This window comes from Zeus faber, assembly GCF_960531495.2.
Source record: "Zeus faber genome assembly, chromosome: 7".
NCBI lineage: Eukaryota > Metazoa > Chordata > Actinopteri > Zeiformes > Zeidae > Zeus > Zeus faber.
In genome coordinates this window covers 2702475-2729903 of record NC_137203.1, presented here as the reverse complement: position 1 = coordinate 2729903, position 27429 = coordinate 2702475, and the positions used below count along the sequence as shown (strand labels likewise).

The 27429-nt window shown below is 41.9% G+C and overlaps 1 protein-coding gene across 1 annotated transcript in view; it reads right to left on the bottom strand.

Moving 5' to 3' along the window:
- bmp2k (BMP2 inducible kinase) overlaps nucleotides 1-27429 on the bottom strand; it is a gene marked incomplete at its 5' end in the record, with an annotated part of 47690 nt that overhangs the window by 18523 nt on the left and 1738 nt on the right. Inside the window, 2 exons of the mRNA XM_080004067.1 lie at nucleotides 2664-2769; nucleotides 6004-6122. Of these exons, the coding sequence (XP_079860193.1) occupies nucleotides 2664-2769; nucleotides 6004-6122 (225 nt within the window). The remainder of the gene's footprint in view (nucleotides 1-2663; nucleotides 2770-6003; nucleotides 6123-27429) is intronic.

Below are 27429 nucleotides of genomic sequence, written 5' to 3'. Positions count from 1 at the left end.
ACTGTGAAATAGGACAAACCAGTTTCAGTATTGCGTAGCATTGAGAAGCATTAGAATTAGACTCACAACAGCAACTCCACCCACAGCTGGAGCACGACTGGACCCACGAGCATCGAAGCTAACCGCATGGTTTTCCCCATGGTTAATAAACCCATGACAACACCGGTGTTAGCGGTAGCACCGGACACCGGATGGAGGGAGACGGGTCCCGATCTCCACCTGATCTAATGTCTCCTACATCCTCCTCTCCTCCGTGATAAACAGACTGTGCAGCGACTCTGCTGTGCTGCACTTCCAAGACGCTTCCAAATTCGATTGAGAAGTGTTGATCACAAGCTTAGTATTTTACAAATGAGAGTTTGTTTATCTGATTTAACGCCGGCACTGATACGCGAAAATTAATGAAATGGGTTTTATTTCTCTTAAAAAAAAAAAAAAAAAAAAATTTTGGCCAATGATGGTGGGGGTGGTGGGCAAGTAATGTAAACGGTGCATGCACGAACACTGTAAAACTGGTAACACTGGTAACCGTAGCAACCCTACTAAGAGTTAAGCATGGGAAGTGCTCCGTTGGCTGCAGCAGACACCACAAATCCATTTAATTTAAAAATGAATACTGCTGTGTTTCTGTGTGTGTGACCACGTTAGGTTTACTGTACTGTAGGCTGCGCTCGATCCGCATTCCTCAAAACTAAACCGTAGATGGATTTATTTTATGTTCCGAAGTATCTGTAGTTAAATGACAGAAAACAGCCCCAAGCCCCTCTGTATCCTGCTCCGCACTGCTCCAGAGACCACGGAACGAGCTTTTAAATTATTTACGGAGTAAATACAACGAAACATGCTTAAACAGCATTGGCTCACAGAACCCGGAACATGTGCTCAAACCCCATTGACTCACGCTGCTAGGGGCCTCAAGAGGGTGGCTCCTCCCACTGAAACAGACCGTTTTCAGACCGGGTGGATTGGACGCATGTTAGAATAGTCAGAATGCATAATCTCAGTGTTATTTTCCGCAAAAAAAACTTTAGAAACATGTTTTGAGGACCACATATTAACTTTAAAAGCAAAATAGGTCCTCTAATCAAACCACCCGCATTAAATCTATGTGAAACTACTGATTGGATTGGCCCAGGCCTTTCTCAGACTGGACCTTCATCCTTTTTTAGGCAGTAACCTGAGCACTGTGCGCACGTGTAAACACAACAGATGAGGGAGAGATTTTTCGAAATAAAAGGACAAGAGACGATCAGATGACGCGACGAGCCAGAAAACTGCACCAATCGATACAGAGTTCACACAGGGACGAGGCCTCGCTGGGCCCGGGCGCGAAATGGGGTCTGGTCTTCACTTGGCAAACTGAAGCGATTCCATCCGTCGAATTCAAGGCCCTGTGTTTGCCTTTGTACTTCATTTCTCATGGCTTAAATGGCGTTCAAAATACCCCGAAGCCTCAGTCCATTCATCAGGTACGCTGTTAGAAGCCTTTATCCAAAGAAAACACACAACTACACATTTCTTGGAAATGAGAAGTACTACTGTATTCCATCACCCTGCTCCAAAGGACTTCAATAAAACGGATGATTTCTAATAAATATTCTTGTCTGCAGGGCTTTTCTAAGTATTTTTGCAAGATTGAATTATTGTTCAAATGAAAAAGATCAACTGGGATGTGTTCAAACGTTCATGATGCGAGTTGCATAGTTTACAATATAACTAATCATAATGGAACTCATTTGAAAGGATGTTACCACTAACTAGTAATATCTACATCATATCAGCTTTTATTAGAATCATATAAAAACTAAAAAGCAGAGAAAACTGTTTTTTTTTTTGTTTTTTTTTTTAAGGTTTTGTGTTATTTTATTTCAGTAAATAAGCCTTCCATTTCATGCAGATGAGTGGCTGCAAACATTTATCTAATATTAATCTATTAGCAAATAAAGACAACTGTGACATTTGGCCGGTAGCCCCCGGGGGAAAGGACCCACTGCTAAACATCGGCCTCGGTGGGTTAGTTTGTCTAATCAGCTGGTCACAGAGCAGGCTGCCAGACAGAGTTACAATAAAACAAGAAAATTTCGAAGCTGCAACCCGGGTGAACATCTAATCTAACTAGAATATAACTAGAATCTAACTCGAATAAAACTTGAATATAACTAGAATCTAACTCGAATAAAACTTGAATATAACTAGAATCTAACTAGAATTCTAGGAATCCCTGTCTGTCTGCATTTCCTTCGATTATCCCAACAACTGTTCATCCGATCTACTTCGCACTTGCAGGGTGTATTACAGGGGACCCAAGGAGGTGCAGTGTGGAATTTGGTGCAATTTGGACACGTGTAAAATAAGAAACTTTCTATAATCAGCAAACAGGGAGCCACCTTCAGGGCTCTGCGACTCACAATGAGCGTCTTTCCCCCGCAGGGTGTGTGATGGTGTCGTCTTCCATGGTGGAACACAGGACTGAATCATGGACATTTTCTTAAACTGTGCCATTAAAATGTCTTTGAAAGTCTTGTTGAGTCAAGTCAAGTCGTGTTGAACGGGCGCATACTATTGTAATTCAATGACAATTGCAAATGGACAAAAGGAAGGCCAATCTAATATGAATGAATTGAAGGAACAACGGCGGAGAACCGGCAGGTGTAGGTGTGTACCTTTGCAGTACTCCATGAGGATCAGCACCTCCCACACACTGTCCGACACGGCGTTGATGGTGGAGTCCAGGTATCCCACGATGTTCTTGTGACCCGACAGCTCCTTCTGCAGACACAACCATGGAGGACGTCAGACAATAAGGACTCAATAATTTGGCCTTTGGACGACAAAATCACAATGTCTTCTAATGTGTTGAGAGTTTGTTAAAGAGCTGTTTCCATGTTCAAAACATCATTAGGAATGGCATAAAAAAAAAAAAAAAATATTTAAAGGGAACGGAAATTATTCATGGAACAAAAACAGGAAAAACATGTGGCTTCATAATTTTATCACAAAAAACGAAACTCATTACAATCAATATAAAGCGGGAGATTCTATGCAAGTCAACAATTTTAATTAACCTTTATCTTGCCCCAGCCAAAGATCGACTTAAAGGAGCAACAGAGCAACTTTTTTGCTTGTACTGCTCATGATGAAGTTAATGTTGATGACACAGTGTCGTGTCTATAGAATAATGACACCATGCTTTAGATTGGTTCCCTGTAAACCTCCATATCACTCTGCATTCAGATGGACACCGTGTACCAACTCCCGGGAAAAAGATGGATTTACGGCAGCGCGTCACAGGAAGCGCGTCAACCAATGAGCAACCATTAGAGGAAATGACCGACGGTGGAGCACTTTACCCCAAGTAGATCATAAACCCTTGATCATAAACACCCCCTATTGTGCTTTTATCCAGGAACAACAGCAGCTCCCCCGTTTACTTGTATTTGTTTACAGGCCGGTCCCGCCCGTTCCAACATGGTGGCGACGTTGACTTATTGCAGCGATGAGCCCAAGAGTGTCAATGCGCTATCAATGTATACACATCTATGAATGTGCAATTAAAATAAATACAATTTAACTAAAATTGTGACAATTTCCATTGACCTCTTCAGTGAACATGCTTCTTCTCTTATTTCCTCTTATTTTGTCGATCATTCACACGGAGCGCTCTGAGTGGTCGTAAAGCGATCCGGTTTTCTTTGCAACAGCGGCTTTACAACAGTTGTCCATTGCACCTTTAATTCTCAAAATGTTGTGTTTATTCTTGCAAGATTTCAATTGCTATTTTTCCCCCAATCGCTGGCCTCAATCCTCTTTTTGATGTTTGTTTTTTTATTATCGTTGTGTGTGATAAAATATCGACACTGTCACAGGTTCCCTTTGTGTTGTGGAAACTGACACACCTTGGTCCATGTCACAACACGCCAGCATTGCACCGGTGTTCCGGGCTATCTGTGTGTGTGTGTGTGTGTGTGTTTACACAAGAACGTGCATGTGATCACAAGCGTAGGCGAGCAACGACATTGTCCCAGATGAACGGACAGCCATCACCGTGTGACACACACACACACACACACACACACACACACACACACACACACACACACACACACACACACACACACACACACACACACACACACACACACACACACACACACACACACACACACACAGAGTGAGCTGTTGAGCAACACGTCGAGGTCAGAAGTTGAAGGCCAGACATCTGTTGCTGAGCGAGCGGCAGATTGCTGGTAAGTAACGCAGTCTTAAAGGGATACTGCAGCTTTTTGGAGGGAAATTGGATTTTTATAGCAGTTATAGTTTAGAGAAGTTCTGAATGTAACTGCATATCAACCAAACGTCTTGTTTTCATTCTAACTCATCATTTCCCTCGTTTTCCAGGAGCTAGGCTAGGAGGTCCCATCTGCCGCCGTGCACTGAGCTAACACAGTAAGCATGAAGAACTGGAGTATCCCTTTGATTAAATGCTTGTGTAACTGAATTTTATTACAAAATACACACATGGAATAAAGAAATAGGCAAAATCATTGAATTTTAGTTGACGTCATTCAAATAATTGGGATTAACAACTTTATTAATTTTGTTCATTTATTGCCAGTATAATAGTGGCAAGCTACCCGGGCCCGACACCATCAAGTTAGCAACTATGCATTACTGCTGGTTGCGAAGACTGACAAATGGTTGCCAATTCATAGTTTCACAATTGACTGAAAATGATTTTATATTGGTTTTATATTCCTCTTAAATTTGGATGGAAATATATGATTGTGGAATTTAATGACTTTACAAAAAAGATTGCGATCCGTCCAAATAATTGCTCTCTGGTGATTATGTAAGAATTGTGACGGCTCTAAAGAAACCCTCAGTGATCTACCTCAGTCGAGTCCCAACGCTTCATCCCCAGCGTGCTACAATAGGAGTGTGATTTGTGATATCAGCCAGGCCCAGCAGAGCAGCCTGCTCAGAAACCCTCCGACGGGGAAACGGGTTAGGAAGACGGAATTAGGTCGGCCGATTTTATGCACCTCATTTTAATGAGGGTCTTGCCGTCTCTGATTTAAAAGCAGGCTGGTGATTACATGTTTTCAAAGACTAGGTGCGGAGACAATCTGGAGTCATATGATCTACATTTATCAACGACGCCCACGGGGGCTACGTACAAGCACGTCATCCGTGTTGTCCCTCAACTCACCACGCTGACTGATGCCGGCCTAAACGGCTAATCTCCTAGTTCTGGATCTCAAAGCTACAGCTATCTATAGAGTATAGATAGAATACAGATATTGTGATATGAGACTAGACATTGTATGTGATTTTGGTTTTCGTCATATTATGATATAGTTAAGTGTTGTCTTTGAGGAGAATTATGTTGAGGAAATGCTATCGAGGTATGAGTCAAAACATTTGAGATTTGATTTTGTCATTGTGGCCCAGCCCTCTAGTGCTCGGTACACTGTATATCACACCTGCTTCCTCGAGTGAGTGCTGACCTTCAGTTTAACAGCTTGATATAACTGTCTCTGCAACATCTGGAAGATTATGCAGCAGAGGATGATATCGCAGAGCAAAAAAATCATTGAAAAGGACCATGTAGGAACTTCATGAAGAGACACAATCAAGAAAGGAAACAGCAGAAGGGATCTTCCAACAGATCCATGAAATCCTCAGAAACTCTGCATCTGGGGGAAGGTTCAGATATTTACCTTTAAAACGAAGAGCTCCATAAACAGCTTTGTGTCGACATGTACTTTGTAAAAATCACGACAAAGAACAGTTGAGAACACAAAATGGCTGCCTCAACTGTAGTTCCCCTTGGAAAAGACAAACGTACTCCGTTCTATTCCGACGTCCTTGTCCTCATAACAAGGATGTCCAGGCACCGTGGAGGTTACAGCACGAAAATTAATACAGAAAACAAGAAAGGTATACAAAAAAAAAAAAAGGGGGGGGGGGGGGGGGGATAAATAAGACTGCTGCGGCTCTCACCATGATGGTAATCTCCCTTTTGTAGATGTTGAGGTCTGGGACATTGTTGACGTACATCCTCTTGAGCGCACAGCGCACGCCACTGTGCGTCCGAGCCAGGAAGACCACCGAGAAGCCTCCTGAAAGCAGGACAACAGCCAGTTCAGTTACAATATCAACATGGAGGCCCACTCTCTCCCAGCCAACAGCACTGCATTTAGCACTGAAAAGCAGCACATTTTCAGTTGCAATAATAGATCACTGATTTTGCTGTTATAACATAAGTGTTTATTATTTAGAGTCAGTTATCTATACGCTGCTTTGTTTAAACAACACCAGACCAGCAACTTTGTCACACCGTGTACTCCATTATGTTAAAAACAAAATGTCCTCCACATGCTGAACCAGCGTCACTCAGGCACCTAAAGTCAAGGCCTTAAACCCAAGTGGAAGAGCTCAATCAGCAACATAAAATAAGTTATTTAGTGGGCAATGCTCAGATATCAATGTGTGGCCAGAAGCTGACGTAGGAGAGCAGTTTTACCAGTGTAGTCTTGCCATAGAAAGTGCATGGACACAAGACCCAGTTCAAGGCTAATAACCATGACACCAAATCCCATGACTGGTTCGGCTCTTGAAGTTCCTCTAACAAACACTAAACTGTAGAGGTTTTTGGCGCTTTGCACCTTGTTCTCAAACAAAATGCAAATAAACTTGAAGACAGAATTCCCCTGGATGCGTTTAAAGCTAATAGTTTGAACCATTTTGACTGTTTTATGTGCTGTTGTGTTGGTATGTTATGTTGTGTGACTGACTTGTATCAATTTTGATTTTGAAAATGAAACAGTGAGATGACCCGGTTTAATCCAGCTTGGGTTCAAAAAACATTTTCCTGATGCATGAATGTGAGAAAAGGAACAAAACCTTTTAGAATTGTCTCACTGAACTTCTACTTTTTTTCCATTGCTGTTTTCAAAGATCCACACATGTCTGCCATTGTGATACCAGTCTGGTCTAACACCCTGAACGAGTGGGCAAAGCTCCTTTTAGCTGGTGTTGGCCCCACTCCCAATGGGCCTAATCCTGGTGTGAACGAGAGACTCAGCTTCATGAAATCCAACAGCACAAGTTTTGATTAAAATCTCTGACACATGGAACGTATGTGTGCGGCGGAACAGTGGTTGACGCCTGGAAATATGTTAGATGGTTTTATCAGAGAAATTGTTTTATATGTCAACTGTTTTCTGGTCAACACAGACCAATTGTCTAATCTACACCATTCAGCAGGTAACAGACTGGGTCAGTAATTGAGCTGAGCGTTAGTCCAGGACACAAAGTCAAGCTCAGCTCACAATCCCAGCTACATCCGCTGATTTCAAGCCAGCCCACATCATCTGATCCACATCAGCTGATGTGGATCAGATGATGTTGATCAGCTGATTCCCTCTGTGCATCCAATTGGGTAATCTCATACAGGGCGCCTATATTTAAGCTGCTTCAGCCTGCCTACCCTTGCTGCTTCCTCTGAAAGCCGCTTTGCAGCTCGCCTCCACTCCAGCTCCTCTTAACATGCTGTGTGGGACTAATCAATGTAATTTGTGTTGTCATTGATGCCTGCTCTCGGGGGGGTGGGGGGGTGCTGCTGCTCTCCCTGCCTCCGGCCTTCCACATATGCGCATGGAAGGGCACCACCAAATATATTTACTGCAAACTGAAATGAAAGTTTTCTTTGAGTAAGTGGTCCGGACTGAACTATGTTTCTGTATATCTTTAGAGTTCAAAACTCTGAATCAGTATCTGCAGTGAAAAGGTGACATCCACAAATCCCTACAGTGTGGAATATGGCGACAAGAAGTGCAAGGGATGACGGCTGTTTGGCCAATCCTTCAGTAGCGACCGTCTCCGTGCAATGTTTCTCTGGATGATTGGACACCAGCACTCCCATGGGACGAGCTGCCACCTCGTTAGGAAGATCGCTGAGTCACTGAGAGGGACAAACATCAAAAGCACTGTGGACTGGGAAGCATAAAGACAGTGTCCACAATGGCACTGTTGTTGCCTAACAAACCCCAAAGTTCCCTTAGGTCAGAGGAAAAAGCATGGGTTTAGATTGGGAAAGAGGCAGCAAGAGGGATACAAAGGGGGTACAATGAGTTTCATTGAGCAGCGCATCAAGACAGAGCCCTAATAGGTCTCACCATCCATCTCTGCTGCTTGGAAAACTGCAGCAGAAAACCACCTTAGGAGTAAAGTTTAATGTATTCACAAGGAAAGTTGACAGACCTGGCCTTGGTCTCGCTACCAGCACGGTAAATAGAATTGAGATGGTAGGCCTGCAAATAGGGCAAAGTGTGCATAAACAAACTAAAGCCCGGTGCTCCACTGTGTGCGGTCACAATAGCAGGACTTAGTGCAGCGGACATGATCAGATGAAGGGAGGGAGCGCCAGTAATGCCCATCTGTGGCACCCACAGTGAAGCAGTCAGCTAATGAGATAATGCAAGATCTGCACTGGCCAGGGTCACAGCTGTAAGCCTGACAGTAATGAGAAACCAGGCACATATAACCAAGAGTGGAACATTTTAAAAAGACGCACACCAGCAAAAGAGTGGTAAGTATTGACGTTGGTAAAAGGAGGATGTCTAATTTCCCAGGCGCTATAGCAGATTTCCATGCATCACCCACTGATCCCCTTCTGATAGAATACCATATTTGGTGGTTTAAACTGCGCCAATATGGAGATTGGATCATTGGCTCAACATAGCGAGTGGATAATAAGATTATACGCCTTTCATTAACTGCAGGTTAGGGTTGACAAAAGCAGGGCAGCTGCACCACTTCATGTGAAGTGACGTTTTTGCTTTAACCTCTTTTTAGGTTGAGAATTTAATGTTTACTCAAATGTTATATACAAGCCAAAATATGACCATTAGACAAGATAGTGTCATCCTTTCATTTTCCTTTTTTTACTGTGAACTTTGTATCTCCAAGAAATGAGCCAAAACAGACGCCATTGAAGATTACCGATCAGATCAATTACTTTTCCGTAACAGTTAACAATTGCACAATTAGTTTGGGGTTATTGGAACATAATGATTGCCATATAATCAATTTAGTACATTCGGGACATCCAACATGCTTCTATATGTTAAAAAAAAAAGCACAAACATCAAGTCCATTTTCTTTCATATCTGATGAGGCTCTTGATAGACTTTTTGCACTGGCTATATTTTATGATAGCCCCATTTTAGCCTGATATTGGAAAGATACCAGCATGGGCAACGACACATATAATGAATGCATTTGTAATTATTGGGACCGTTCTGTGGTGGCTTGTTGCTGTCATCTGTACACAAATTTCACATAAAGAGGAAGTCTAATAGCACCAAAAGCTGTTTTCTGGTACTGGACACACTTCATTGATTTCATTTGCTTTGGCCTGTGCTCCATTAGCTCAATGACCTCTGCAAACAGCTGGCCTAGGCCGAAATTGATTTCCTGTAACAAGGAAGTTCAGAACAGAGCCATCTAGAGACTCTGGAACCGTGAAATTCAGGCGTAAAATTGAATCATATCGACATTTGTGTCTTGTGAGAGTTGCTTTCAAAAGAGCAGGAAGTGGGCATTTAAAGCAGCAGCATGTAACTTTTGGTATTTGGGATTTGTTCGAGTACAATTGCACTTCAACACCACTGTCTTAAAACTAGGACCGGTGTTCGAAAATAATTTACTTTGTCAGACAAATTTGAACCTAATCGGTCACGTTTCAATAACAGTCTGTTACAAACGGCAAAATAATAATAATAATAACTTAAATTTGTATAGAACCCAAGGTCGCTTGACAGGAGAGGGGTGGGGGGGACAGATTAAGGGAGAGAGGAACAAAAAGAAAACAAAGGAATAGCTAAACTAACTAACTAATGGGGAAAGGCCATGATGAAAAGGGTTGTTTTGAAAGTGTCCAGGGTTGGGGCGTTACGGATTACGGGAGGGAGAGAGTTCCAGAGGGTGGGTGCGGTAAATAATGCAAACCTGGGTTGCAGCGCCCCTTGCACCGGCCTCGCCGCCTCAGCGAGCACTCCGTCCAGAGAGGGCGCGGGGATCGCCGGCCCTCTGCTACCGGTGTAGGTACCAGATGTGCTCGGCCTGGAAGATTGGCTCGCAGCGTGAGTCAGAGGGTGAAACAAACCCCGTGGAGAAATTAAAGTGTGAGTGCCGGCGCGCACTGGCTGAGTTGCAGGTGCCAGACATTTTTAGCGGCAAGTTTATCTATCGATCCATCGATAGTAATCGGCAAAAGACAATTTCATCAGGGGGGGCAGCATAGAACGTAATGTAGTGCGGAAAATGTGGTCTCCCCGTCACAGAAGTGCGGAATTTTAAATTCACAATTAAAGTATTTAAACAAAAACCTCCAGTTCTTACCAAATTAAGTCTCAAAGCAACAGCGTCTCTGCCGTCTGACAAAAGTTCTATGTACCTGGACGTACGCAGTGTATGGGGGGAAAACGCTGCCTTGAAGTCCTTGAATTCATCCCACATGTGCTCTTTGGATTTTTTTTTGTCCCGGAAGATGATAGGTCTTTAATCCTCTGATTAAATAATAATAATAATTATTATTATTATGATTATTATTATAATAACAACAGGTCTCTCAGTTTCAGTCATTGCATGGATATTGTATGGTTGGCTTAAAAAACTAAAATATATGAATGTTCTTCCTGGTGTTATAAAAATGTTAAGCTTTATTGCATCACCTGACTTGAAACATATAGATGCAAGCAGACTTGGTGAAGAGAGTTTCATGCCAGCATGAAGCGGACAAGATGAAGGGGGTTTTGCGTGAACAACATGACAGATTTAACTGGGCCAAATCCATTTGCTCCGGCAAACGTCCAAGAAGCTGAGAAGAGCAGGCTATTAGGCAGGCTCTTCGACACGCCTTGGGAAAGACACAGATGAAACAAGTTAACCTTTACTGGGGAAGAAAGACAAACAAACAATACCTAATTGCCTATTAGAAGAAACAAGAGTTTTAGTGAGACCCCTAGCAGCTAAATTCATTCATTAAATTAAGTGATGGTAATTGTCTGCATTAGGTACAATGGGCTCACGGTTCTTTATGTATCACGGTTTTGGGGCCATGGTAACGGTACAGTATCTTTATATTTACGATTTTTTTTTTTAAGTTAAAAGGTGTAAAAAATGTTTTTATGGTAGTCTGCCACAAATAACTAGTGTGTGTGTGTGTGGGGGGGGGGTTCAAGTTCATTGGTGGGTTGTTATAATTTGCATAAGTTCTATAATAATTACAAATATTAGATTCAAATATTAATTTCTGTTATTAATTATTTATTTAGATATATTTTTAAATAATGTTTTACAATCAAAAATTAATAAACCAGCACTATAGTTAGTTATTTTTGTTTAGAACAGGTATAAACTGTATTTTTCACACATAAGTAACAATAGTAAAATAAAAGCTCGCGGACCAGTACGTGGTGCCTTCGCTTTGTGAACCTGACGTGACAGTGGGTGCGCTCCAGCCAGGGCAGCTCCTGGTGAGGGAGGAGCTTAGGATATCTCTTACATGGAGGGGAAACATTTTCCGGCGGCAGGAGATGGCAACTTAAACAAACACGACATAAAACTGTAAATATTGACCAAAAAAAGAAGGGCTCATCACCCAGTGAGCTCGGTTCCCTCCATTCATACAAAAGAGCCGTTCAAAAGAATCATTAAAAAATAATTGGTAATAAAGAGGGACACGGCCATCCCAGGGGGTTATTATCCGACAGGACATCTTGATTGATTGCACTCTTTACTAAAACATTTCTATGTAGTATTATCTTGTGTTTCTATTGAAAAGGCTGCGTAGTTGCACGCAGTTAAAAAACAAAAATAAAAATATGCCTCTTGTGCAAGAATAGCGAAATGCTGCGCGGCTTTGCGCGGACCCCGCAGGACTGACGTGGCCGGTGGAGCTCCAACAGTGGATTCAACAGGAAGCGTGAACTTATGGCGCTTCGGGTCAGGACGCTGCACCGACGTGTCCAGCGGACGTCTACCCCGGCGGACGTCTACCGTGACACCGTGGTTCACGTGTGCGTATTGAACCGTAGGGGGCGTACCGAACGGTTCCATAACATACCGTGTACCGCTGCATCCCTACTCTGCATACACACATTTAGAGAGCAATGCTTGTTATGGTCCCCTAACAGAAGACTGGACAACAGATCAATATCATTTGTCATTTTGCTTTGACGTCATGAAATTAAGAAATTTATCAGAATAGACTATTCTGTAGTCGCAACATTTCAGAAATGTTTGAGGGAGTGTCATTTAGAAAATGTTCATCTTGCGTACAGTTCCACGTGATCAACCACAGTTGGATAGCTTAACGTGTGATTTGAACTTGTTAAGTAGATACTGTAATGCACATATCTATATTGTGTATTTCAAATCGTGACTGTCATGAGTTCTTCTATATCTCACACGCCTGAAGCAGTACCCCGCCCCCCCCCCCCCCCCCCCGCCCCAGCTGTTACCTGCCTTATGGGGAGGCCCCACCCTGGCAATCCCCTTATCCGCCACCATGGGACCCTGTGAGGGCGGGCAGCTGGCTTTCATGAAAGGCACAGAGGAGAGGGGGCATCGGTCCCCCGACCAGTCTACCAGACGCTGCATGCCGGCCGGCTGCTCCACCAATGACGGAGGCCATATGCTTCAGGATCAGGTTCTCACTAAATCACTGCCCCGGGGCCTTTTGTTGCCCTACCACCATGCCAACCGAGGAAGTGCAACTACACAGTCCATTATTCCCCTGAGTGGCTCTGGATGGGATTATTTGTAAGAGCGGCTTTGTGAGCAGCATACCAACTTCCTGGATAAATGAGGGGAACCTAAACTGGACAAAAGACCCTCTCTCACTGTACAGGAGACTAGCTTGGCCTGATGAAGAACAACAACATTGTCTGTGGTTTACAGACACTGGTCCTATGGATGTAAACACAGATGCACAGACAAACGACCAGTCGGAGGGACGACACCCATACAACTGTGAATCACAGTTACTATTAAAAAAAAGTGGCCGAAGGTATAAGCCTGATTGAGATCCTCGTGAGGCCACAGAAATATTCACCCAATGATGAGGAAGTAGAAACGCAAATTTAAGAACTGTGCCTCGGACCAGGGCCACGTTTCATCAAGCCAAACTTTAAGATTTTAAAATCTATTTCTAATGGTTGTTTAAAATATTAGACAGGTTTGGAAAGTACTGAATGTGAAAATGAAAACAATCATATCTGTTAGAACTGCATACAGTAACAGAGCTGGTTTCTCACCCTTAAGGCAAACACAGCTGTCATTTCAGACTTCAACTAGATTTGAAACCCTACATGTAAAGAACTTTAAAAGCCTCAGATTAAGACGGAATTAAACCTGTTGTCTCTGCATGTGGCACCGTGTGTCAAAGCTACATAAGCATGTTAACAACCACGGACACAAAATGCTTTTGTGTTCTTTAGAAATAAATGGAAAAATGTGAAAAGCAATGAAAACCTTTGAAAACACCACAACTTGCACTTGGGCCGCTGGGAGTCCAGTTTTATAGTTGTTATGGTGCAAATTACACAGTTGGACTACATGAGACAGTGGAGCAAAGTTTGTGCATACAAATTTGAAACTGGATCCTGAGATAAGAGGCAGCTGGGAGGCTCCTCTAAAAACACTCACAGGGTTCTCATCAAAATGCCATGCTTGTTAGTCAACATTTTGACAAATTGGTTGACAATTTTATCAATTTGACATTGATGATGACAACCGAGGGAAGTGATGAGGGATTCCACGGTAACATCACAGGCAAACATAAAATCTCTGTCTTGTTAATGAACCCAAATTTTCTCCAAAAAGGGAGTATATGTATGACCGTATGTATATGTATGTGACAAATAATCTCTTGAACTTGAGTAATATCTATTGTTCCTACACGGCTCAACGTCTATATATCTATCTATATATGATTTCATTGTTTAATTTGGCACAATAATAATACCAGGATATGGTATTACATTTTATCCAAGATGATCACGTCCTAATTGAGGACTGGACTTTATCTGTTGATCATTTCGAGGGCGTTAATACAGTATGTGCCACTGATCGTGTAAGCTTTAAATTTGGTACTCCACCTCCATTAGTCACATCTGAATATGAATGCCATCTGGACCTGCTTGTTTGACTGGCTTTGTGGCTCATTGGATGGGGTTAAAGCGCATCACCATGACGACACGGTCAGTTGCCGATGACAGTTGAGAGGAAATCCCCCCCCCCCCCCCAACACACACTCAGCAGTTATGCTTAGCAGGAAAGAGGGGGCCCAAGCTAAAGCCTGGTCCCATAGAAGGTCTGTAATTACTGGAGGTTTCATCTGCCTTGATCCAGCAGCAAGGACCCAGAAGGCACATTAAAAGGTTGACTGAGGAACTACTTCAATAAACCTGCAGAACTAATACTAGACATGCCCAGTCATGGAAGAAGTGCTCAGACCGCAGTAAAAGTACAAATACCCGACACATCCAGTGTCGTGATAAAGCAGTCTATAATATGGCATTAAGTACTACTGTACCTTTTTATCTACAGATGAATGCTCATGCATATTCTGATTGAAATTTACTAAGAAATAGTATAGGTGATATAGTCATTTACAGTGGTATGGAGCTAATCACTTACAACTGTCGCCCTCACATTTACATACTGTAGATATTTTCTTTGAAATGTAATTGAAGACGAAAGTCTGAAACTGAATATACTTTAAGTATGGACACTTGAAAAATGGGGGGGGGGGGGGGGGGGGCTTGAGGGTAGTCTACGTGACTATGTTGGATCAAGTGATTTACAAGTCTAGAGAGACGAGAGACCATACGTTGTGTGAATGCTGCTCAGACCCCGGACGGCCACAGATGTTCTCTGTCTGCAGCATGAGGTCATCTATGATAAGCAGCTTTGTTTTCACTCCTCCATCTTCTCCCCACACCCACCCTGACCTCCCTCCTCCACCCTATAACCAGCAGAGGTATTTCCTCCTCCAGGGCCCCCGTCCCCAGCAGGGGCCCAAAGAACTTCCCCTCTAAGTCTGCACAGCGGTTCAGTTTTAACAGAGTGACCCACAAACATCCTTTTTTCCGAGTGATTGGAAGCAGTTTGCTCAAGGACTCTGCACTGAGGAAGAAGTTGCCTCACTCTTATAAGCAGCTTCAAAAAACTGAAACATAATGGCTTATCAAGGCGATAAAATGAAGCAGAACAGTATCACACAAGAAGCAACAATTACTAAATAAAGGACTGAATAATTTGAAAAAGAAGAAGCTTTGCTTTAATCAGACATTAACCATAAAATATGGCAAAATTATGAAACTTTGACAAAAATATGTGTTTGTGTAGTTTCCAGCAGAACCAGAAAGCCTTTTGAAAGTAGGTTTCTCACCATATCGTTCAAATTTAGCAAAACCCTGAAGGGAGAGACTTATTTAATTCTGAAAAATACCAAAAATTTGAGATGCACTGATCGACTGTTTATCAGTTCCGATACATGTGCACCGATACCAATTTCCGATAACAGAGCTCTTTTTTCTTCTTCTTCTTATTGGTGTTGTTTCGGGCTACAGATAGTCCTCTATAATCTGTATAGTTCTCCATTATTTAATATTTGAATATATTGAAATTTTTAAAGCTCAAATTTAGTACTGTAGTGTGGGGGGTGGGGCGTTAAGTACTGTTCCGCAGCTGTGATCAGAGTGATCTTTTCCCGAAACAAAGCAAATAAAAACCCTCAATGTATTTAATTTACTCCATTTCCTGCTGTTCTTCCGCTGCGGAGCAAACAGATCTCAGATTGCTTCTGAAAAAATCCCACCAGCGTTCCGACCGCACGGTAGCAAATGCCCCGCCAAACTACTAACCGGTCGTTGGGAATGTCTGCACTAGAGGACATTCGGTGGGTGATGGTCGGGTTTCCCACTTTCATCGCCACATCTGTAGAATTACTGGACATTGTGGTCAAAGGCGCTCTCTCTCCCATGTACACACAGTGAAACGTCGCAGGAGAGGGAAACACGCCGGTGCGCCTGTGCATCTCAGCGGACTTCGAACATCGTTGCCGGGATATATGATATTTGTCTCTACTGTGAGTTCACCGGGCAACAAACTGGATCAACTTATATTGAATTTTATAGCTCATCACATGTGAATTGATTCACTGACGTTAGTAAAAATATTTATAAGAAATGATTTATTTATAAAAGAAAATACACAATCAATTTCAGCAATAGTGTTATTTTTTTAAAGATTCAAATTCTATTTGAATTTTGTTCTTACACTGTTTTTGTTGGCGTTCCACTTACTGGAATTATTTAGCTCACTGTGTTAATAAAGGTGCAAACACATTTATGGGCAGCTTTAGTCTAGATTGAGACTTAAAGTATGTACATTATTTTATAAACAGATTTAGGGACAAAAGTAACAGAGAAGTTAAATAAATAGCTTGCACTTAGGGTTTCACAGATCGAGATATAAGCTATCTGTACTCATATTCTGATGGGAATGCTCTTGTACATGGTCTGAAAAAATGGTATCGTTCAACCCTCCTTACACTATATTATACTGAATAAATCCTCACCTCATCCTAAATTACACACTACTGTCCACAGTGAACGTATGAAACAGATTTCAATCCACTTAGCCCGTGTACCCTTTCTGAGTTGGCAATACTGTGCCAGCTGCTCCCAAATTATTACTAATTACTTCTTGATCCTCAGCGCTTTAGCTAATTCTCAGAGATCTGGCATTGCATGGGTTAAACAGCGAGGACTTTTTGTTTTGGGAGCCTTGTGTGTGGCAGCCTAACCTCTCATTTTGGGAACTGTGGAACTCTAGTTACTACAGACTTGCATAAAGTAGCAGCAACTGCCAAAAATAAGCTTGGAAGTGTGAGAGGAGATTTAGGTCAATTTCATACTGTGGGGATCGAGCTGAAGATTAGTCTGCCTTGTGTGTGCAGGGCTACAACACTGTTTATTGGCTTTCAGAAGTGGCAGTATTACAGGGAGATTTGTATGAAAGCAAGGCATTTTGGTCTGATATCATACAATAATTAGAGTAGGAGGTCAATGTGATGAATCTCAGTTAGATTCTTTAAGAAGACAGTGTGATTTGTATTAAGAGAGTTTAGAATCCACATTACCCACCCACCCCATTTCTTTGCCATCGACAGAAAGAGACCACAGATAGACTCGTGCAGATCGCATTCATCAAGTGCTGACAGTTCTCTGGTCCCCATCGCCAATATCAAAGCCTCGTAGCCTACTTAAAGCTAGCAACTATGTGTTAAGAGCAACGCTTAAAGCAGTTTCTCTCAAGTGCTCGCACTACCATGGAAATACATCAGTGTCAACGGCTCGAAGACTAAAAATAGATTCCAGCTTGCTTTTGGTGAAGTGTTGAGAGATTTTGCACTTGGTGAGACTGAACTCCGCCTTGACTGAACACAGAGCGCTCTGGTCAGATTTACTGGCAAGATAAGAAGACTGACCAAAGCCTTTAGATAGAGAGGGAGAATCCTTTTTTTTTTTGTTTTTTATTTTAAGCCTGTTAGAGTCGGAGCATCGCAGATCAACACCCTTAGTCTCTCCATCACCATGTCAGGAGGAAAGCTCAAATCACTTCAACACGACCGACATCGCCTTGCTCACGCTGACTCTTCCCAGCAAGTCATACGTGACCGCTTCGAGATGATACCGGAAGTTGCTGTAGGTCGGCTATTTTTAAACCTACAGTGAGGATGGAAGAATGCCAAAATCATGGAGATAGCAGGACGCTGCGTGCATCTCGTCTAAGATAAATTTGAGGAAAGGTCAAACATACAAAGAGAGAAAAAGTCTGTGTGTGTTGTGATGCCTGAGGGTGTGATCAGGTTAGAAGACATTTTGTCGCCACAGTTAATTCACATTTCAATCAATGTCTGCATGAGGGCCATCGCCGTCATGAGATTTTAGTTGACGATTCATACAAAGACAAAATCATGACAAATACAAATAAATCATACAAATAATTGCGATCAGAGAGCTGCAGGTGAACCCATAACTTTAACAGTGTAGTTGGTGTTTCTGTACCTACATTCTGTTCATATTTTGTACACTAGAGCGCATCTGACCAAATTACACATCATGACGTTAATCTGTCAAGCGTTGCCCTGTTGAAATATGGAAAGATTGTGTGAACAACCACAGGAGCAGCATTCCTTTAGTGGTACGAGACTGGTTGTTCAAAGAAAGACTTCTCATATGACAGTAACGAAAGAAGCCTCCTACAGGAAAGTACTGACTGACTTCAGCTGGGAAGTTGACTGTGTCCTTATACTGCTGGTACAATGTTGAAATAGCTGATAAAATAAGTCTTTCCTATAACTTTAAATTGCATTGTAAATAAATGGCTGCTTTGGTTGATGACTACTTAACTTTACATGTTCGGCATGTTCAATTTCAAGATGCGTGTCATGTCAACAGATATTTCTGTCCGACAAAGCACTGCATCCAATAAGGGCAGTGAAATAATCAAATCATCATATTTGCAGTGCTGCACTGACCCATCTCCACCCTTCCCACACCAGTCCTGGTGTGAACCCAGACTCTTGCCTGGCAAGAGTGAACTGCAAACATTAGGTCTGTTTTGTGGCATGTCTCATGAAACTGACAGCCAGAACCATCACTGACGCTTTATCTGTATTCTTTCTCACGGAAAGGTGCACTCTGATCACAGGTTTAATGCTTTCTTTGGGGTTTGAGAGGTTCAGAGACTTGGAAATACTATTTAAAAATGTGTTTTGAAGACACAGCTCTTAGCAGAAAGGTTATAAAAAGGTAAATTCAAGAAGTGTGACCATGAATATATAACTTCTTGTTTAGACTTTTTTTGTCCAGGGCTTTGAAAGAACGGGAGAAGGTTTTGGCAGTCGTAGATCTTTACCTCAGTGTTTATGACACAGCTACCAGACAGACCTGGCAGCACTTTAGGTAGCCTAATGATAAAATGTTTCAGGTGCGAGGGCTGTTGTATGCCAAAGAATATGTCAGTAGGGGCACTTGGTGTAAATCAACCATTTATGCTGAACGATAACATGACAAGAGGGATGAAGATACAGAAAAAAAGCTTTGACAAGTTCATCTCTTCTCTCTACAGCATTCTGAAGGACGGAAGCTCTGTATTCATGTACAGTATGTCGAAATAAAATACATTTAGTTTCTGCCCAATTTCAGTTTGCATATTTCTGAATGTGTTTGAGTTTCATATCATGACAGTGTTCACTTATACTAAGTGCAAGCAGGGCGCTGGTGACTAGCGCGAGCGTCCAGCAGCGTTGGCTCCTGTCGGGTCAGTCTTTCTATTCTGTTTGTGTTGTTGTGCTTTGTATTTTGAGGGACAATAAAGACCTAAAAACTTCTTCTACACATAATGAATACTAGTGGTCTACTGACCGATCTGTCGGACGATAAATTGGGCTGATATTTGCGCATTTTGAGATAATCGTCATCGGCCGATGCCTGCGCTCACAAGGCTGTAAAACAAAATTTCTGCAGACTAGTGTTGGCAAAAATATAGATTTTTCTGTACATAGATTGAATATTTGAAATGGTTTCAATGCTCATTTTCCGCACTATCGATAACCAGTAGCAGCTGCTTTCTCACGCTCTCGTCTCTCCCGAAGCATGTCACACAGACCTCGCCGCAGCGCCCACATAGCCACGCCTCCTTTCACTCACTCACTGTCTTCACTAGCCTCATGCACTCCGGTTTGTTATGGTGCTAGCTCATTCAAGATGGCAAGTGCAGAGCCTCCGCGACCAGTTTTGAAAGAAAACAGCAGGAGCGTTGTTTGCGAATACTTAGACGCATTTGAGGCAAAACGTAAACCTAACTCTACTAACTGCTAAAATAACCTGTGTTTTTATTTTAGATCCATATATTTTTGTGTGTTTCCTAACATATATGAAACAATTTTTATACACAAAATGGTTCTTTTTTACTTTCGGTACAATAAGGGAACAGAGCGGCAGGGGGACGCACGGCGGAGTGCAGATCACGGGCGTCCCCGATCGTGGAAATCGGCTATCTAAAATAAATACTTTAATATGATGTCATTTTATTTTTTTTATCGTTTATAATTATTTATTTTTCATTCATACGTTTGTTTGTTTCTATAAAGTTTAGCTTTTTCATTAACTGTGGACATATTTAGTTGATTCTTTTTTAAATAAGTGCACTGCAGAGACAATGCAGAAAATAACATTAGTGTTAAATAAATGCTCATTTAAGTTCAGCAATTTTAAGTCTCATTTGTTATTATAAAATTGTTGTTTTTATCAGATGCAAAAAAAACAAAACAATAACAACATGATATCTGCATTATATATCAGCCATACCTCTCTCTAAATATCACCATCTGGCATTGAAAAAAACATATCGGTCGACCACTAATTCAGAATATAAGCCAATATTTCTCAGATTTTCACAAATTGGGTCTTATCACCCCATCTTACAGCTGCATGCCTCTTGAGCAAAGCGACTCGCTCTGAGAGGAGGAAATTGGGGCGTCTGAGAGCTTATCACCAGGCAGAGACAGCATTTAGAAACGTAGCAACCACATGGTTAGTGCATCCGTAGCAACAGTCTCATCGTGACTTTTTCTCATGATATACTTCTTGTAAAACCGTTTATACATTTCAGATACAAAGACCTAATGTTTTCCGAGTTAAGTGTTTTTTTTTGTTGATACTCGTGATTATTTGGGGTAACTCATTTTGCTGCAGTTCTGGCATTCACATCCTGACTATTAAAACTAGGTAGGGACCGACTTATGAATGTTAGGTTTCTTAAAGAACCCTATAGTTAGAACAGGTATTTCAGTGGCCTCTTGTGACATAAAATCATATCTCGCAGCACAATTTAGTAGTTAAATTAATGATTAAGAAGATATAATCTGAAATTTCTCACAGAATTTCTTTGGGCCCAATGTCATACTTTAAAGTTACTGCATTGTAATACTTCATAGACAATATTTTTATATTCATACTAGTTATTGTGTGATTTGATACATCAATATGGTGGTAGGATTTATATACCATGAGGTGATAATAGAAATACAATTCAGAGCATCAAAACATTCAATGGAATTCAATACCAGAGTTTGATATTGAAGTAGATACTCTCAACGAGAGTTGGCCAAAAATACACTTACAGTTTGAACAGTGAAAGTAAATGTGTCGTCTAATATTGTTTTTGTTGAATGGTATTTTTTTTTTAATCCAGGCAGAGATGCTTTTATTTAAAAATCCGTATACGACTGATCAGGGTATCGGCATCCGTGCAGGTATCTAAACGTTTTCTGACGAGGTGCAGCACCACAGTGAAATACTGAGCTGAAGCAGCAAATCAATGTCCTTCTGTTCAGACTCTCATCCCAAATTTGGCTTCCTGCCCTCCTGTGATCGGGTGATAACGAGTTGGTAGAAAGTAATTCATTTGAGGGAACACAGAAGGGGGGGTTATGTGCATGTAAAGAGGCAGATAAAGAAGGCCTCAATGAACAAGCACAAAGGCTGCAATTCCCATCATGGGACCAAGTGCTGCATCGTACCAGCATTCTTTCCAGGGTGCTGGAACAGGACAACAAAAGGGGCACAATCCATCCATTCATGCCCAGTACAGTATGCTAATAACAGGGATGTGATGCATTCTCACCACACTTTCAGGAGGACAGCAAGCATCAAACGGATCAGAGAACAAAAAGTGTTTGCTAAGATGGCCGTAACCTGCCCGAGGCCGCCAGCGCACCAGCACAGAGGAGAAACCTTATGTGATTCGTTCCGATTGGTGGGTTCAATTCTGGCGTTGAACTGAATTTGCTTTGATGCCTTTGGAAGGGTTAGTTCATCTGTGGCGTTGACCAACAGCAAAACTCCATTGGTTGTGTTGACCTTTGAAGGGGCGTTCCATTGGAGAGTTCAAAATGGAGCAAGCTAACACATTGTCTGTGACTGTGTCTTGTTGTCCTATTTTATACATTCTCTGCCAGAATATCAATTATTAAATATTTTAATATTCAGGGATTGTTAATATGCATTTAACTGTACGGGTAATCCTTACTTAACGACCTACCTGTTTAACCACCGCTCAGACTTACGACCAGCTCTGACCAGTCTGTATTGTACACTGTGTACAATACCAAGCATCTCGTCACCCTTTTTATACCATATACACACTGTATATACACTGTATACATCTCATCACCGTTCTCAGTCTCAAGTCTCGTTCCTGCAGTCTGTCAGTATTCACCACACAAGCGTCCGCAATAGCCACGTCCCCTTAATGTGAAATAATATGGGTCCTCGCTTGTCGACCTGGTTGTAGGAACCGAACTCGGTCATTAAGTGAGGAGTACCTATATACGGTTGGTGAGCTAGCTAGCATGCTAAGCAACTATTTAGCTTTGGAACAGGTACTTCACAAAAGCACACAAAGGAATCTTGTACTTGCCACTTTCTGCCTAACGATAATCAGGAAGAAATTAGGCCCAAATTAGGAGAAAAGCTGAAAAACATTAGCCTATACAAAATATAAACACTTAAGAGGTATATCATTGAGAGTCTTCATAAGCTCATCTTTTCGTGTAGCCTACAGGCTGTTGACCTTTTGGAACATGTCTCCATCCACTGTGGCTACAGATACTCATTATGCTACAGACATCCATGTAAAAGGTCATATTTCGTGACCTCCAATGAAAAGCGACAAAGCAACCTAACGATCCATTTCACCATTTGTACTCGAAACAAATAAAGCACACTGCACAATAAATAAAAATCCAAAATGTTAAGTCAAGGTAGGGCCATGTGCTGCTTCTCCATCTTAGAAGCTTGGGGCATGATGAACATACCACATGCTCACTGTGTTTGCATGGAAAGTGTGTTTGCTTTTCTCCTGCTTACATGGTCTGTGGCTTGTTGAGTTATCTGGAAAAGTTGGATGGTCATTATTAACCTCTAGAAGGAATCTGCACATAGGTTTTCATACAGAGGGCCTTGCTATCCAAATAGTCACAATATCACACGTGGTTAATGGAGGACCAGACTAGAAATAAGGACACCAGATGACAGGACTGCTTTGAAAGTCCTTGTACAAACAATGAACTGGGGGGAAATGGTTTGAAGCAAATGGGAATGTTACTGCTGAAACGAAATACAAAGAGTTTTAAAATCATCCAGGGCTCATTGCCCTGGATGATTTTAAAACCGATTTATGAGTGTGAACTGTGCTTATCTAAACAAGTGTGTGAATTGCAAACATTATTTTTTATTTTTTTTGTAATTCTCTCTGAAAAAAAAAAAGAGAAGTTGATCTCAACGATACAATGTGAAGGGATAAAGCTTTCATCATCTCTCTTTAGAGGTTCAGAATCGTATCACTCCCCAGGTCTCAGCAGGTCTTCAAGGGCAGGGACACACCTGAGCATTGAACAGGGTTCATTATACTTTTTTTTTTTAATAAATGGAGCCAACTTTTCTCTCATATGGCTCATTTACTTACGTTAAAGACAGAATCCCAACAACCACTACCAATGCTGTCCAGGTATTCTTAAACGGTCAAGCACAATTTTAACATTAAAAGTTCAACATTAATAATCAAGCTTACTTAAAAGGTACAAGATGTTGCCTGTACAAACCCTAATTAAGGTTTTGCTGATGTTGAGTGAAAGATGCAAACTGCGCAGGCTCAGCATGTTCTGTGGAAACACCCGAGGGGCTAAGCTACTGAAGGACCATACTCCAAAAAGGTTTTACTTTGAAAAGGTATTACGCCCAACCCAAGTATAGGTAAACGTAGTTCTGCAACAACAACTCGAGTGAGTGTAGTAGAGAAATAGTTACTCAAGTACTAAGTTAAGAGTCAAATCTCTTCATATCCAAACAGTCAATAACATTGCATTGCATGGTTAATCTTTAGTTCAGAGTCCAAGCAAAGCTGTTTCAAACTATTCCATAGGTGTGGAGGCAGCAAAATAAATTAGATTAATTTCAAATATGGGATTATTATTATTTTTACATATTTGTTTAAAAAATAATTTTAGAGATTACCATGTAAAGTACATATTACTAGTTCCTTTAATACATACCCAACATCAGGAAGCAGTGAAACCGAAGGCTGGAATCCACAGACCTTTATTGGCTCAGACATTAAAGATCTGCAGTCTCATGTTGGCAATGCTGGTGAAGGTGTAAAAACAGGAAGTGAACCCAGCGAGCCGGCGTCTCATCGTGCACTGGAAGGCAGTGACCTTTATCTAAGAAGGTGCCGGCGTTCGTAACCAGTAAACACAGGCAGTTCGTCTTGTGCTCCCAGACAGGACGAGCGTCGGGAAGCACCGAGCACCTTCCAAGGCAAACGGCCATCCGGCAAAGAACTTTAAAAGGCTTTCAAGTGCAGCTTTTTGTTACACAGAAAAACACCAAAGCTGTGCTCTGGTCATCCTACAGGTCGTCCACAGGACAGAGTCATGCAGTGGTTCTTGATGATTAAAGAATGAATAAAGAGTTGGATTGCAGGTTGAGAAGTTGAACTCCACCTGCAGACTAACTCTGTCCTAGATGGGTTCATCCAAAATGAACCATGAACTTCACAGTTACCATGGGATATTTGAGTTTACAAAGATCTCACACACACACACACACACACACACACACACACACACACACACACACACACACACACACACACACACACACACACACACACACACACACACACACACACACACACACACACACACACACACACACACACAGTAAATGATTCAATGAAGCTTTACTTACATCCCTTTAACAAATTAGGTTACTGCAGCAGAAAGGAAATAGACGGGTTTTGAAGATATGTATAAGAAATGTAAACAATGGGACAATATCGGACAACCTATGAGTATGAGTTCCTGTTTTTGGAGGGGGGAAAAAAAAAAAAAAAAAAAAAACACAAAAACAGGGTAAGAATTTAAAAATAATGAAATTATTTCTACATCCTTTTATAGACCTTTCAACCTTGTACATAAAAAAAGGTTGAGCAGGCAGAAAGAATTCATGGATGAAGGGTGACGGACTCACAGATGCATCCTGTTTTAGCCCTTTTCCACATTTCTAGGGTTCCTCGGCGAGAGCGTCTCAGAGAACCCGCAGATAAATGAAGGGGAAATGACAAAAGTTCCTGCTCAGCGTCGAAACTGTGCAGATATGTCAGAGAAAGACGGAAAACCAGAAAGTAGTTCCACACACGAAGAACACAAAGTCTTTCGTTAACATCTTAAAGTAGGACTGGGCAATATAGACTAAATCAAATGGCACCATATTTTGGGGCCGACTATTGGTGCTTCCATAAGATACTTTCACACAACAGAAAAATTGAGAAAGGACCACTAGTAATGTGGATATAATGACCAAGCAGGTCAAGGCCTTGATTACAACAGCTAGAAGAGTAATGCTCCTTAAAGACAACAACAATATAACTATACTGTCATGATGATATATCGCCCCGCAATACCTTAAACCTCCTCATGATACCTGCTTTGCATGGTGAAATGTTCACTTTTCATTGGTATTAGAATCAATTTAACATCAGAAGGACTTGCTGATTCTGATCATCTTCACTTCATAGGTCTGCCGCAGGAAGCATTACTGATGCACAGGAAGTGATGCAGTCGGGTATTATAAATATGAGGAAAAGGAGTACTACGAAGCTCTGCTGCTGCAGCGACTGCGGACGGAAAAAAAAAAAAAAAAAAAAAAAAAAGGTCTGCGGGAAAACCATTAGGAACTTGCATTGGTAGTTCCAAAACATCCAACTTAAAGGTCATTTATTCCAATTTTCTGAACATGTTATTCCACTGTGTTCCGCAGATTCCCTCTCATGTTGACGTCCCAGGCAGCCTCTAAAAGACGCTTGGCATGAGGATCCTTCCATGTCTGTCTGTCAGACCAGAGTCAATACTTTTTATCCTTATCCTATCCTTACTTTTTCCAACAGGTGTCTTGGTTAAGATTTAGTGAAATGATTGTCCCATAAAGAGGATATTAGAACTTGAAGAGCTGTATTTAAGAGGGTGTGGTTGCTTCGACTGACAGGTCCCATCCCATTCTTATCTGTACCCTCCTTAACTCTTCTGTATTGTTTTCTTTGGAGTCATTCAGTCTTGATTTTTTCTTGTCCTGTTCTGCTCTGCACAAAATTACCTCACCCGGATGGGTGCTTGCTATTACTATTACGCCATTTCCAAGTTTATTTATTTTCTTGAATTAAACTAGCATGGCTGTATGTCCGTCCTCCAGCAGCTGTCAGTTTTTGTGGATCTCCTGCCTCACGTTAAACGGGCCCAGCTGCTGAATAACTGTCGGATGGTGGGATGGGACAGCGGCCTGTGGGAACGAGCCCATGATTCATTGAGGCCCAGAGTGCCGCTGCACTGCCAGCGAGCGGCTGCCAGACGCTGCCAGGCTGGGGGCTGCCAGGCCCGGCCCTCACCGTGCATACTGATGAGCCTCACTGCCCTTGCATGGCCGTCGTCTGTGCAGGGACAGGAGGTGCGAGGTGGTGCAGCAAGGTTACTTTAGCGGATGGCCCAGTGAGATGTAGCTGATTGCTACTGTTTCAAGTCTTTTAACATCAGCCAACAAGGTCTTAACAATGGACCTGACCTCAGAAAGATGACTGGCGGATAAAGCTCATCAGTGGGTGGCACAGTGGAGCACTGGGCGGGGCCTGGGATCAGGGTGTGACTCCCGCTTCTTTGTGGAGTTTGCATGTTATGTGGGTTTTCTCAGAGTGCTCCAGGTTCCTCCAACCTCTAAATACATGCTTGATAAACTAACTGGAGAGCAGGTGAGTATGAATGGGATGTGAGATATATCAATATATAATGAGACTAGATGTCGTCTGGGATTTTGGTGATGAAATTGGGATATTGGTATCGACTCCAGCCCCACCCCAGGAATAAGCAGGTTAAGAACAGTTGAGGATGGATAGACTCATCAATCAGAGCAAAGACTTATGAACAATCATGTTAAAACCTATTTCTATAAATACAAAGTATGGGAATTTAAATGCACTGCAATGTCAATGGATTACATTACATTGCATTACATTGCATTTAGCGGACGCTTTTATCCAAAGCGATTTACAATTATTCAGACACCGACGGACGCAGCCATCAGGAGCCATTAGGGGTTAAGTGTCTTGCTCAAGGACACTACAGCATGCTAGCAGGAGGAGCCTGGGATCCAACCAGCAACCTTTAGATTACTAGACCACCAGCTCTACCTCGTCTAGAGCTACCTTCCTGAGCTACCATCCCCGTGGGTACAT